The 14,206-nt window shown below is 34.2% G+C and overlaps 2 protein-coding genes across 2 annotated transcripts; one reads left to right on the forward strand and one right to left on the reverse strand.

Annotated features, from left to right (window-relative positions):
- Window positions 1-1,472: 1,472 nt before the first annotated feature.
- IQD13 (IQ-domain 13) lies at window positions 1,473-6,325 on the forward strand. The gene is made up of 6 exons (XM_022051202.2): window positions 1,473-1,873; window positions 3,245-3,342; window positions 3,850-4,323; window positions 4,475-4,714; window positions 4,976-5,104; window positions 5,375-6,325. Exons 2-6 carry the CDS (start codon window positions 3,268-3,270, stop codon window positions 6,101-6,103), a joined length of 1,647 nt encoding a protein of 548 aa, XP_021906894.2. The 5' UTR covers window positions 1,473-1,873; window positions 3,245-3,267; the 3' UTR covers window positions 6,104-6,325.
- Window positions 6,326-6,828: 503 nt separating this feature from the next.
- Window positions 6,829-8,619, reverse strand: LOC110821227 (large ribosomal subunit protein eL42). The gene is made up of 4 exons (XM_022050992.2): window positions 8,462-8,619; window positions 7,834-8,013; window positions 7,137-7,211; window positions 6,829-7,051 (listed from the first exon to the last, which is right to left on the reverse strand). Exons 1-4 carry the CDS (start codon window positions 8,462-8,464, stop codon window positions 6,992-6,994), a joined length of 318 nt encoding a protein of 105 aa, XP_021906684.1. The 5' UTR covers window positions 8,465-8,619; the 3' UTR covers window positions 6,829-6,991.
- Window positions 8,620-14,206: the final 5,587 nt, after the last annotated feature.

The raw sequence follows: 14,206 nt of genomic DNA on the forward strand, positions 1-14,206 counted from the left end.
TTTTTTTTTCCCATACTGGCCATGCCAGACACTTCTCAATCAGTGACTCTGTCCAATTTCGATACCTTAAATCGAAATGTCACGTGTACAGACAGGGAGTTATTATGGCACAGTGTTACGTACCCAAAATGTTTTACACCAAACTTTTGCAAACCGCAATCATCCGCCTCGGATTCCGCAACTTTTCACACCCATTTTTAATCGACGGCTGAGATCGCAAGTCTCCTCTTTCGGGAGCACCGCGTCCCACGTCCCTCGTCCATTACCATGAGGTCCACCACACCACATCTTCTCCTCACTTCAGTAACGTTCCGTTCGCGGCAAGTGGCTTCACGCGCCAGACTTTGTCGACAGTGACGGATGATGGCCCCGGGCCCCACCGTCGACAGACGGCGATTTTCTACCGAACCCGTTTAACTTTGTAAATTATGGTTTTTGAAAGGGTATTTTTGCAAATTACGAGCTTCGTGTGATTTTGGGCTTCTACGCTTTTAACCCAAATTTCAATTACATAGATTTGGACTTTTGACTTAAGCTTGAGTTTACCGTTAAGAAATTGTGGGTTAATGTCCAAATCCAAAAGGGACTTTTTTAAAAAAATAAGATTAAAAAAACTTTAAAGACGAAATTATATTATTATAATATGTAATTATTATGTTAATTATACGTCTTAATTTCTCAAAAGATGTCATTTTATTGTAATCAACTTTAGTCTATATTTTATTATTAACACGTGTACGTACGTATACGTACACGCGTGTATACGTATAATTTACGTACACGGAGTGGGCTTGAAACGAGATGGAAAAGTAGAAAAAACGTGTCGGGTGTGGAAAAAGAGGCGGTCAATTCCGATTTGATGAATCAATAGTTGACCCGCTCCGTTTAGAGCGTGAACTCACTCGCTACCTCTAACGCGTGGGGACGGACAAGAAAAACTTTTGGTGAAGGAAGAAAATAAGTTGGATGATGATTGAATTGATTTATCCGTTTGAAAATAATATTATTAATTAATAATAATAATCAAGATTAAGTAATAATTCATAAGTAATATGAAATTAAACCCAGCTAAAAAATATATATATAATAATTAAATTTATATTTGAATGTTATTATTTTGTTATATTTAATTATGAAAATATGTTAATTGATGTGAAAAAAGTAATAGTGGGTATTATTAATAAATAATAGTTAAAATTATTAAAAAATAATTATAAATAATAGTAGACCAAAACAAACATGATTATAGTGTAAAAAAAATTAAAAAAAAATCAATTAACGTAAATATAATAATAATAATGATGATGATAATAATAATAATAATAATTATAATGTAATTAGCACCAAACCCAAGTGTTAAATCAAAGGGGGATGGGGAAGGTTGCTGTCAAAGATTGTCTTCCCATTGAAGTAAAGTTGGTTGAAGTTGGGAACATTGAGTGAGGAAGTGGCCAACTCCTCTCTCTCTCTCTCTCTCTCTCTCTCTAACTTGTAGAAATCATGATGATGATGAAGCTAAAAAGAAAATTATAAATCCAGCAAAAGGTGAAAAAGCTGGTAAGAAAAGAAAAGAAAAGTAAAAAAATTTATTCAGGCATTTTAAATTTCCTCTTATTTTTTTAATATTTTTAAAAAAAAAGGAAGAAGAAGAAGAATATAAGCAAAAATTATGTAAAAGCTAAGCCAAGAAAAGCAGGAAGCAGCATATGCTCTCTTCTTATTTTAGGGGAAAGGAGAGAAGAAGAGGAAGAAGAAGAAGAGACAGGAGGGGCTTCTCTACCTTCTCTGCTCTTTTCATTACTTCTTTTTGCAGCTTTTTCTTCTTTTTCAAGGGTGGAAAACTAGAAGGTGATGAGAGGATCTTCCATATAAGGTATATATAATATACACATGGGTTCTGCTCAAGTTTCAGTTTTTTTTTTAATGTTTATAAGCTTGTTTAGTCCATTTTAACTTTTGGGTTTTGGGTAATTATTGAAATTAATGATCTTTTTAGTCTCTTTTTGGGATGTGTAAATTATGATTTAGTTTGCAGGTAGTTTAATTACTTAATTTAAGTTTTTACCAGGGTATCTGTGCCTTCTCTCTGGAGAAGCATTTTCTGTGTTGTAAGTTTCATGTTAGCTAAAGTTTTATATATATATATATGGAAATGTAAGTTTATCCTTCTGTTGGAGATCTTCTCTGTTTTGACTTCTTTCTGCCCCGAAGAATTTCTGTTTTTCTCTCAGAATTTTTTAATTTGTTCATTAACTTACAAGAACTTCCCTATCCTTTTCTCTCTCTAGAAAACAGAATTTTTTTTTGGGTGGTTTTGCAGGGTTTATGATTTTCTTCTTCTGTCAAACTTCTAGTTCTTCTTCAGATTTTGTTTTTACAGTTTTATTTTCCTTTTACAGAACTAGATTCCTAGTTATCTTGTTCCTTTTTCTCTCAATGACTTTTATAAAAGAAAATTGGGAATTTTCTCTCTCATGTGTTTGTTTAACTAGACAATTTTTATTTGGCTACATGTGCTTGTTTGTATATACGTATTGATTCTTTATATTGACGTTAAATTCTAGGCCTTTACCATTTCTTTAACACCATATTTTTTAATCCACTTGTTTCATAGTATATCATCAGTTGGATGGTAACCCTATTTCCTAACACACAACTGAAATTTAGAATCCAATTTGAAGATTCCTCTGTTTCTGCTTATTCTTTGTCTCAAACAAAAAAGATTTCGGCCTCATATTCATATTTATATATTTATATATTCTGCTTCTTTTTTTTTTTACTTGTATTCTGCATATGGAAACCTGTATGATCCTTAAATTAGCAATAGTAAAGCTTAATGATAATTGGGATTAACATCTGTTAATACTCCTCAAGCACCTTTATTTTTCACGTAATCAGACAATTGTTGGTGAGGCTAAGCCATGAGTTAATACAGAAGTTTGGCTTTCATGTCATGTTAGATCATATAAGTTTAGGTAGAGTGATCCAACATAGATATATATAAACTAGTAAAGATATTCGTATTTGGCTTCGGTGATTGGTATGGTTTCTTTTTCGTCAAATTCTAGCAATGCAGTTGAGTTTGTGGTCTCACACTCATTGTTGTCATACTGCAATTTTCGTTAATCCCTGCCTGCCTCGTAAAATCTAATCTGACTATGTGCATACTCACCGGTGGCTGAAGGCAAATTGTATGCCGGGTCTCCTGCAAATACTAAAATGTTTCAATCATTTCTTTTTACAGGTAGAAACAGTAATGCTAGGAACATGGGTAAGAAAGGGAGTTGGTTTTCTGCAATCAAAAGGGTTTTCACACCCCAGTCCAAGGAGAAGCTAAACAACGTAAGTTGCCTTGATATCAATGTTATCTGCAATTTTTTGTTACAGGTTTTTCTTAACTTTCCAGTAGGTAAGGAAAGGTATTCAGCGAAACTACCTTAGAAGAGGTAGCTAAATTGGTATTGTGGTACTCTTTATTGGTAGTGAAACAAAGCTAGTTTAAGTTAGCTTGTTTTTGCCAGGTGGAAAGGGCATAAAGTTTCTAATGGGAACTTCCAGGAAGTAACTTATGCCTGTTTTGTCTTTGTTGAATGATTGTGAATGACGCTGGATTGAATAAGTTTGTATGGAAATTATTATAATTATACATATTGAAGGGTAATACTCCCTCCATCCATGATGCTTTGCATGTAAAGACTGAAATGATAAGTCTCAGATTACCTAATTCTTGGTTTATTATTTCATTCTTGGTTTACGAAGCTGTAAATGTTGGGAGTGTTTGCTCGAAGAGCTTGTCATGTGTTCGGATTCTGAACATAATAATACCGAGCTATTTTGCTACTATTGCAGGAACCCGAGGGCACTAGTAAAAAAGATAAGAAGAAAAAGAAGGGGCTAGGCAGACTAAGGCATGGAGAAACCAATTCATTCATTCCTCTATTCAGAGAGCCAAGCAGCATTGAGAAAATTTTAGGGGAAGCTGAAAGGGAGCATAGACTAATTTTTAGACCTCCCACACCTCCGGAGCAACCAAAAACACCACCTTTCGTGCCAAGAGCTGCTTCTCCGAGGATTCCTTCTCCAAGGGTTGCTTCTCCAAGGCCTAGTTCTCCGAGGGTTGCTTCCCCAAGGCCTAGTTCTCCGAGGGTAACTTCTCCGAGAGCTGCTTCTCCAAGAGTTGCTTCCCCAAGGGTTTCTTCTCCAAGACCCGTGTCTCCTAAAATTGTTCAACACCAAAGGGAGACAAGCTACAGGCCGGAGCCAACTCTTAGGAACCATCATGCTTCGGCTACCAAGATCCAAGCAGCCTATAGAGGTTATATGGTAAGAATTCTATTTCCGGCCGTTGATTGGACAAATCTGTGAATATAAAAGGCCACTGAGAATCATGACAAATAGGAAGATTCAGACGATTTTTGAAAATGTAATGCCTATTATTCCTTTCATTAAGCAATACATGTTACTTGTTATACAGGCAAGGAGGAGTTTTAGGGCTTTGAAGGGTCTAGTGAGACTTCAAGGAGTTGTACGGGGACAGAATGTGAAACGCCAAACAATGAATGCCATGAAGTATATGCAACTGCTTGTCCGGGTTCAATCTCAGATTCAATCAAGGAGGATCCAAATGTTAGAAAACCAAGCCCGACAACAAGCTCAATACAGGAACAATAAAGATGTAGAGGGTACACTGGGAAAATTGGCAATGAGCCAAGCTGTAAGTTTCCATAAGTTTTATTTGTACTCATATTCATAACTTCGTCCTAGTTAGTATGATAAACTCGGATGCATTAGAACCCGTCCTTGATCCATGGCGCGAAATTTGATCAATGTGTTAGAAAAGTTTAGCTGTCAATATTCCAGATTTGCATTCTTTGCCTATAGATATTAGTCAATCATGTCATTTTTTGGTTTGTACGTAGCTCTTTTGTACCTTTGTTAAGCGAAACGAGGTTAATTATTTGGGAAACTGGTGTAGTCCGAAGCAGGTAACGAGGACTGGGATGCCAGCTTGTTAACAAAAGAGGAAGTAGAAGCCAGGTTGCAGAGAAAGGTGGAGGCAATCATTAAGAGAGAAAGATCAATGGCCTATGCATATTCCCATCAGGTACCGAGTCCCAACTCCCTGAATAAGAATTAAAAACAGAAGACTTTTGCTTCATTTTTCCACTTATTCGAGTTATATAGAATAGATTAAGTCATTTCTTATCAACTTAAGTTTTTGGAATAAGTGTTCTATTATTTGGTATCAGAATATCCGAATTTGATTTAACACGCATAAAAAGGCATGCTAATCGAGAAATAATAGAACTAGCTGTTCGTATATAATTTAATGCACGTTCTAATACAAATCATGCTATTTTTTGATTGCCAATAGTTATGGAAAACCACTCCTAAATCGGCTCAAACTGCTCTATCCGATATACGATCTGGTGGCTTTCCTTGGTGGTGGAACTGGTTGGAACGACAACTTCCTCCGAACAACTCAGAAAATCAATCAGTGAAGAATTTCCAACTTACGCCGTCAAGGCCAAATTCAGAGATGAAGCCAAGCCCGCGGCCACAGTCAAGCAACAACAGGCATCATTTCGGGTTTGACAACTTGGATACTCCGACACCAAAATCTTCACGATCTCCCTTCTATCCACCGTCGATAAAACACGCAAGAACTCCACCTCTGAGCAGAACTCCACAACCGCATAACATGACATTGTCGAAACTTTTAAAAGCAAGAGAGAGTGGAGCTGAATCTCCTCTCAGCATGTCATTAAAGGATGATGATAGCCTCATGAGCTGCCCGCCATTTTCAGTCCCGAACTACATGACTCCTACAGTTTCCGCGAAGGCAAAAGCGAGAGCCAACAGTAATCCGAAAGAGAGGCTTCCAGCAACTCCGAGCAGCGAGAACAGGAGACTTTCGTTCCCGCCAACACCGGGCACCGGGTCGATCAAGTGGAACAACAAAGGGTCCATGTTTTCTAACAAGGAAAGTAATAGCCCTGCAAAAGTTTTAGGTAAGCAACAGTCTTTAGGGAATGTAAGTGTGGATTCAACAGTTTCTATGCCTGCAACTGTTGGGAGGAAGCCATTTAACAGATTTGTGTGAGTGATTTGATTTGATTTTGATTATATTTTTAACCACTTTTTTTCTTCTTTCTCATTTATTTGGTGCCATTTTGATTGAATGTATGGTGATTTATAATTTGAGATACAGATTTACTGATGTAAAATAATAAAGAAATTCTATAGGAAATGATGGATTGCAGCATGTAACACGATTTGGATTTTCCATTTTCCTTTTTAATATCATTTGTTCATCTTCGTTGTAGTTGGAATCTCCTTATACGGAATTATTTCATTTATTTCGCGTATTAACTTGTTTATCAATATGCTTTCCGAAAAAGATCTAACCTTGTTATTCAGCACCGTCCGTCAGATCACTAAGTTCGACTTTCATCCCTGCTCGACGGTGAGTCTTGCAGTGAAGCTTCCTTTCTCCAAGTTATAGAGTTTCAAACTGGTAATAATATCATTATTTTTATTATTTATATAATTATCTTTAAAATACTGTTAAGAGCTCAAAACTGAAGGTTCTAGCAAAAAGCAGCTTGTAAATTTAATTGAGAAACTTAGGGCTGTATTTTTCAATTCTTAAAATAAAATTTTATGTAAGACCAAAAGTTAATTTCAAACACAGTTTAACTTGTTTTACCTCTTGACAAATCTCGTTAAACCCCGTTAAAAATTCAACCGACTCAAAATTCTCATACAAAATATAACCCTTTCATAAACAGTTTAAGAATTCTTCGACCAATTCCCAATGCCATCAAATTATAAAACCTAGAAGTCAACTGATTTCGATATCGTAATAACTGTTTCCATAACAACTCATAATCTTGAATCAACAACACAAAATGTGAAAAACAGATTATCCGTACTAGCTTTTAAGTTCTGACAAATGAGCAAAAATGAAAATTTCCAGAGAAAAAAAGATTTAGAACAGAGAAGTTCCCTTGCCCTTCTTGTCTCCACCGATTTCGAAGTGCTTGCACCTCTGAAGAAAAGAAACGGCACAATGTGGTTAGAGAAAAGGAAGGCTAATTGAACAGTAAATAAACTAGGATTTATTAAGTTCTAACCTTGATTGGGTGCTGGGACACATGCTTGCAACTCTGGCATTGAAGCCTCAACACAATCTTCTTGGTAGTCTTGGCCTGTTTAAAGAAATGAAATCAGCAATTTCTAGAGAAGACATGGAATGGAAGCAGTAATAATTTGGCAGAACAAGCCAAGTTCTGACAAGTGGAATTCAACGTTTTCCAGTCCAACTTTCAAAAACACAAACAGCATATCAGGTTAATGTTTCATACTTAACATAGATCAATAACATTCTTCGTCAAACCAGATTTTAACAACTGAGGTTGATTGACATCTTATTAGAAAAACCAACATGGTTTTTATTTCCTTATTTAAGCATCAACTCCACCTGTTATGATTCTTATTTAAGATTCCTATAGAAATGAAACTAAAGATAAAGGGTACTATCAAATACTTATAGAAAAGACTAAAGCAATTGATCAGTAGTTGAAGGCAATCTATGTATTATACACTTCAAAGACTGCTGAAAATTATTAATCACAAAGACTCTGGTTCTTCTTAGAGTCCAGATTTTATGGAAAGCTCAAATAACTAGTAGTTGAAGGCAATCGAAAGGGACTACGAATCAAAGACAGAATAATCGTAATCATAATCATCAACCGACCTCGTTTCGTAACTAGCTACATTGTCCAAAAGTCATAAATAGACAGTAAATGGAATTAGGAACTATATCTTTACCTTCTTGTGAAAGACGGGCTTGGTCTGCCCACCATATCCAGATTGCTTGCGGTCATAACGGCGCTTTCCCTGAGCAGCAAGACTGTCCTTCCCCTTCTTGTACTGTGTTACCTTGTGCAAGGTGTGCTTCTTGCACTCCTTACTCTTGCAGTATGTCTTCTTCGTCTTCGGAACGTTAACCTTCAAAAAAAGGAAAAACTCAACTATAACTAATTCTTTCCCAACAGGTTAATTAATATAACAACAGTTTGAAAATAATTTTTTCTTCAATTTCATGTCATCTTTCCCACTGCAAAGACTAACACGAACGAATAGAATAAGCAAATTTAATATCTACCAAATAAAACCTAAAGCAGAGAAAGAGTTTACAGCTAAAGCATCTCTCTACCCAGTGGAGGCGTTCTTTTCAAGTTTAAACTACAACTCCCTCTCCTTCTCACAAACTTTCTCGGAAAACAAACAGATATTAACCTTAAAAACACATTCCTCACACCGAACATAACCGACTTCGAGGAGTCCAATCAATCGATCTTCATGTAAATGAACGATCCAATAAATCAATACATTCGTGTATTCGCAAATCGAATAGAAGAATAAATACTTGCACGATTCACAGTCAATACTTTACCATTTTGCTTTGCTTTCTCGTTCTTCTCGATGTCCGGAGAAGCAGACCAGAGCAGGAGCAGGCTCGAACTTATAAATTGAAAAATGGAGAGAATGCGGGGAATAAATAGCTAGGGTTTTGAAACCCTGATTGATTTTTCAGTTCCAATTTTACCCTTGAGCTTCTCTTGAATTTTCAAGAAACCATGGGCTCACATATGCGGTGACGTAGACCACTCGTAGGAATTCAACCTACGGACCGGGTTGGCCCAACAGGTTATTTCATGGGCCCTTTCATGTAAACTAAAAGCCCAACACTGTCCGACTCATGTACATTTTTCTTACTATAATTTAAAATAAATTATTAAATTTGTTTTTAAAAATGAAAACCTTAAAAATTAATTTAATATTATTATTAATTTAAATTTTAAGTAATTTAATTAATTTCTCGAAATTGTTTTTTAAATTATTATCTATAATATTTAAACATAATTTAATTACTTTAATTTTTTTTTATTTTTCATAATATTATTCATATATCAGATACATCATATACTTCAACAATTATCTAATTTTATAACAAAAAAAAAATTATTTTATATAACCAATCTATTTAATTTGTATTTATATTATTTAATTATTTTAAATTAAAATTGAAGGGTATAATTTATTAATTTATAAGAATTTATCCTCTAAAACAGTAAATTAATTGGTATTAATTTAATATAATTTATGCTATGTAAATTATAAAAATTACTTTAGTAATTAATATAAAAATATTATAAGAAATTTAGAAGTGAGTTGGGAGACAGCCAATTGAAATATCACCTACTCACTACCATCTAATTAGGACTTTTTGGTCGGTCAATTGTCATAAAATGTGTCAATTTAGTTGCAAATATTAAATTCTATATATATATATATATATATATATTTTTTTTTTAATTGGTAAATTTGAACTTCTTTTGGGTGTGAATATCCTATGCTTGAGTGTAGTTATTACTTACTTTTAATATGTAAATAGGAATTATAAATAACATATTTAATAAACATTTAAATATACTAATAAACTTTGTTAGTATACTTTTAGAAAAATCACTTTGACAGCATGTCTACCTGAAATCCTATAATTTATATAGATTATTTGATAATTTACAAAAAAATAGTATTTATTCGGTCATAACTGACTATATTAAATATTTTGAATATTTTTTAAATAATTTTCAGAAGTCAATGCCAAAACTGTAAATAAGAAGATGGTATATTTGAAAGAAAAATTTAAAAATATGGGTCAAATCGTACAAAAGAGAATTACGGCCACGTAGGACGGTCACGTCAATAGCGCAGTGAGTCAGAATGCGCCGCATAGCGGACACGCTGGCACGAGCTCCATGCAGGAGCCATACGTGCGATCCGCATGCCTGGGCAATCTAACGGCCTGTGCTCACTCCCGTGCGCATGAACAGCCTGGATTGACTTTCTGGATAAGTTTGATTGGACGACCCACACATCTTAGATCAAACGGTCTATATCTATTTCTCAAATAAGCGTGATCGGACGGCTGAGGAGGCTCTACACAGACCCAAATGAACGGTCAGATCAATAAAAGGGGAGTATTTAACCGCCGGAGAAGAAAAATAAGGTCAGCTAGAGGGGAAGTCCAGCCACTGGTGTTGCCGCACTAGAGACCCAAAACGCACCGGTGGATGCGATTTTTCTTTCCATTCTTTCCGCTTCTCTGCCCTTTAACTGCCTAATACGTTTTTTATGCAGATTAACCGAAAATAACCGCAACACGCGAGGAAGAAACGATGGAGCTCGGCTGAGCTATCGCACTAGAGACTGAAAAATGCTCTGGTAAGGTGTATCCCCTTTCCGTTCATTATGTTTGTCCTACCCTTTAGCCGTATAACTTGTTTCTGATGCAGGGTAACCGAAAAAAGTCACGAATCGCAAGGAAAAAATGGTAGAGCCCGGCGGAGCCGTTGCACCGAAGACCGAAAAATGCCAGGCAGCCTTGATTTTTCCCCTTTTTCTTACATAAATACCTCCTAATCATGAATTAAATAAGTTTTTACTGAGAACCGGCCAAAAACGGCTTAACTAAGAGGAGGAGTCGCCAACGAAGAAGGACCCGGTGGCAGAGCATGACACCGCCACTATGCCAGAACCCCAACCCAACGCCCTAGCAAGATTTTTTGTCATTTTGGCCATTTTTCACGTATTTTCACACTAGTTTGACGTACATTTCAATCTTAACATGAAAATTTAAGAAATTAAAGAACCGAAAACTGTCAGAAAGCGTAGTGAAATAGGCGATGTTCTGAATATCGACCTAGTATAAGAATCTCTAATCTCTTTTTCCTATTATGGTAAAATTGAAGCTAAACTGATAAATAACTAGAAAATTTAGTTAATCTATGGTTCTCTAATTGATCAAAGTACAGGTTGTCGATAGAGTAAGTAACTGGTCAGTTTATGCCGATTTGAGTTTTAATTGTAGTGATTATTCCTACAATTGTTTATTAAGTTATTCTATTTACTGTATTGCCTACTTTGATGTATTTATTATGAATTCTACGGTGAACGTGGTAAGCGCTCTCTATATATGTTGTTATGTCATTCAATTGTATTTTTAATACGTTTTTGTCAGTATAATATATGTTTATTTTATATACTTATTCTAAAATATGAATTCATTACTCATACGTTGTTGGAATACAGATATATGTATCTCTTAAGACTGAATAGTAAATAAAAGAAAAGATATGCGCGAATTAATGCTATTTAATGAAAGGGGCTTACTAGATGTCTTGAAAAATAGTGTACGGACTTGGTGCATAGAGTGAACCCTACCATGGACATTACCCTCAATCAAACTGGGCTGAAAAATCTCATATCGGAAGAAATTAGAAATTGTTTTAATTACACTTATACCGGACGGAGTATTGATGCATATGTGTATTTTGGCACCCATTACCGAACGAGGTATAGAGACAACCATTTGATTATAGAATAAATGCTCGTATCCATGTGTAGTGGGAATCGCTATGGACCCCCAGCGGCACCAATAGGTAAGGTAAAATAATAAAAATGAATGTGGTAGGAATCTAATTTTGGAAAATAATGAAAGATTAATTGCTATATGTTTTTAGAGTACGCATTGTAAATTGTTATCCTAATATTTATCTCAATAAATAACATTTAAGAACTTACAGGTGAGTTGAAAAAATTAATGTTTTTAGTGAAATGAATAATGAATGCACTAGCGTTTGAATTTTGTTAAAAATAAGCTCCATTGGTTATTTTACGTTTTCGATAACCCTTTGATTTTCTGTATTAGTGATAATGTATTGATATTCTTACTGAGATAGTGTAGCTCACCCTTTATTATTAACCATTTTAGATTAGGACCACCAATACCTAGATCTTGAACAGTAAGAAAACTATGTAGGAGATTGTTTATCCGCTTCTCCAGTTTCAAGCAAAGGTTGATCACATTTTTTTTCTTTATTACTCCTTTTCATTTAAGTTCTTCAATGATATTTTCGTAACCCTATTGGGTATTTTAAGTAGTAAGGAATGTAACCCTGAACTTTAATTGCTTCTGCTAAATTATACATTTCAGTTTTGCTTATTTCACTATTTTTGAGTCATATACTAAGAATCCCTAGTAGGGGGTTTAGGCTTTTACAAATAGACTAGGGAGTTGGATTGAAGAATGAACTGTTTCAAGTTCAATATGAATCATACAATTATTTTTCATTATAATCATATTCGATCAAGCATGACCAAAATTTGCAGATGAACGTGGAACAATGAAGCTGGAATAGAACAAATGAGATAAAAACATAACGGTTGGGCCTTTTCTTATTGAGTGAATATGGAGAGCGATGAATAAACGAATAAGGAATGAGTTATGGTGTATGATCATAATTTTTTTTTACCATTTAGACATTTCAGTTGACATGTATCGAAATAATTAATAATATTAGTGTATAATAACAAATATAAAAATATTTAAATTATTTTTGAAAATGCATTGTTTATTTAACAAAAATAATACATGATAAGTTTTAAATATTTTCAAATAGTGTGATAACCTGTACCTCCGAAAGAAGCAAGGTGTCAATATACAACATTCATATATATTCATGTGAAACTAACTTATAAGATAACCATATAAATGTGATCAACAAAGTATATCCAAATACTCATAAATTAACCATCATGAATAATTCAAGTAGTAAGTTTGAATTGCTCAATGTATGAAATATTGTATTAAAGTTAACTGTAGTTAGCATCGGTCCTGCACACTTTATGGTTTGTGATGTTGTTATGGTAAATCTTGGACTTATTATTGTTTTATATATTCTGAAAGATGAAAAGTAATGAGTTACACATGCTCAACAAAAACAATTTAATAATCAAACCAATATAACTAAACCCTTAGTTATATTACACTTTCCCAGTTTATTTTAGATATTTAGGTTATTCGATACCTCTACAGTCATTCCACTCGTTCATGTATGTAATTATAGGATATGATCAACATCCTTTTTTTTTATCATACTACTCTTTTGAATAACTCAACATTAAATCATGATTACATGACCCTTACGCCCCCGCAAAATACATTAAGAAATGATTATTACTTAATCTCTACTCATTGTACTTCCCTTAGTTCCCATGGACATATTCACCATGCCCGTATGACATGAGTTTTACATAATTCTACACAATGACCATAAGTGGTCTCACACGTACCCACTCATTGATGATTACCATACAACATCATATGTCATACATTATCCAAAAAGGGTTCACCCCTCAACCAAGGAATAGGCCACGCATGCATGCACCCATCCGATAGCTAACATATCAATCACATCTATGCTAGAACACCATAATTACAGTACCCACAGAGTTCACCACACACAATTCAACTGAATCTTGCCCACACACACATGACTTTTCATGACAGATGATGAAGAAGTTCACCCCTTTATTACATATCCAAAAAACTCAAACATTGTTTTAGTTGTGTTATCTTATTATAACTTATTTATCATAAATTAACTCGATCTTTTCTCTATTTAATTCATAATTTCATTACAGTGTAGTGAGTACGTATTTTATTTATTCGTCTTTATGATTGTATTTCCATATTTATCTGTATCTTTTTTATATTTGCCTTCTGGTTCCTATACATCCAAGCATAAGCTATTTTTACCCTCGACTTAAAATTTTTCCTTATAAAACCTCACCCTACATTCGTATACTATTTGATTTATCTATTGTTATTATTTTTTAAATTTAATATTACAGTATTTCCTGTAATTATTCCTCTACAGCTCCTATCAATGATTTATTGGTTTGCTAATAACTCTTTTTTATTCACCTTCCTTCATATTTCAACTCTTGATCTAAACAAATTACTTTATTATAATTCATCATATCTACATTGTCTGTTAGTTTTATTTCTCTAAAGTCCACTCAACAGATATCTTAAGACCACCAAATCCCCAATTTGTATTAAATTATAATTCTCTATTTTAATTTATATACTGGAGTTCATTTAATCCCCCTTTCCCTTTTTAACTTGTCCCAACAGCTCAATCCTTTTATTTCAATCTATTTAACTCATTTTAAGAATTCTAATATGCCCATTATCCATTCGAGTTTAGCCCATTTTCAAATCATTATTTTCTGTCCATTTCTTTTTGGGCTCGGCTTCAAGTTTGGCCTGTATAAAAGGGCCTAGTTC

The sequence above is a fragment of the Carica papaya genome, chromosome 5, assembly GCF_054855325.1.
Source record: "Carica papaya isolate Zhongbai chromosome 5, ASM5485532v1, whole genome shotgun sequence".
In the NCBI taxonomy this organism is placed as follows: domain Eukaryota; kingdom Viridiplantae; phylum Streptophyta; class Magnoliopsida; order Brassicales; family Caricaceae; genus Carica; species Carica papaya.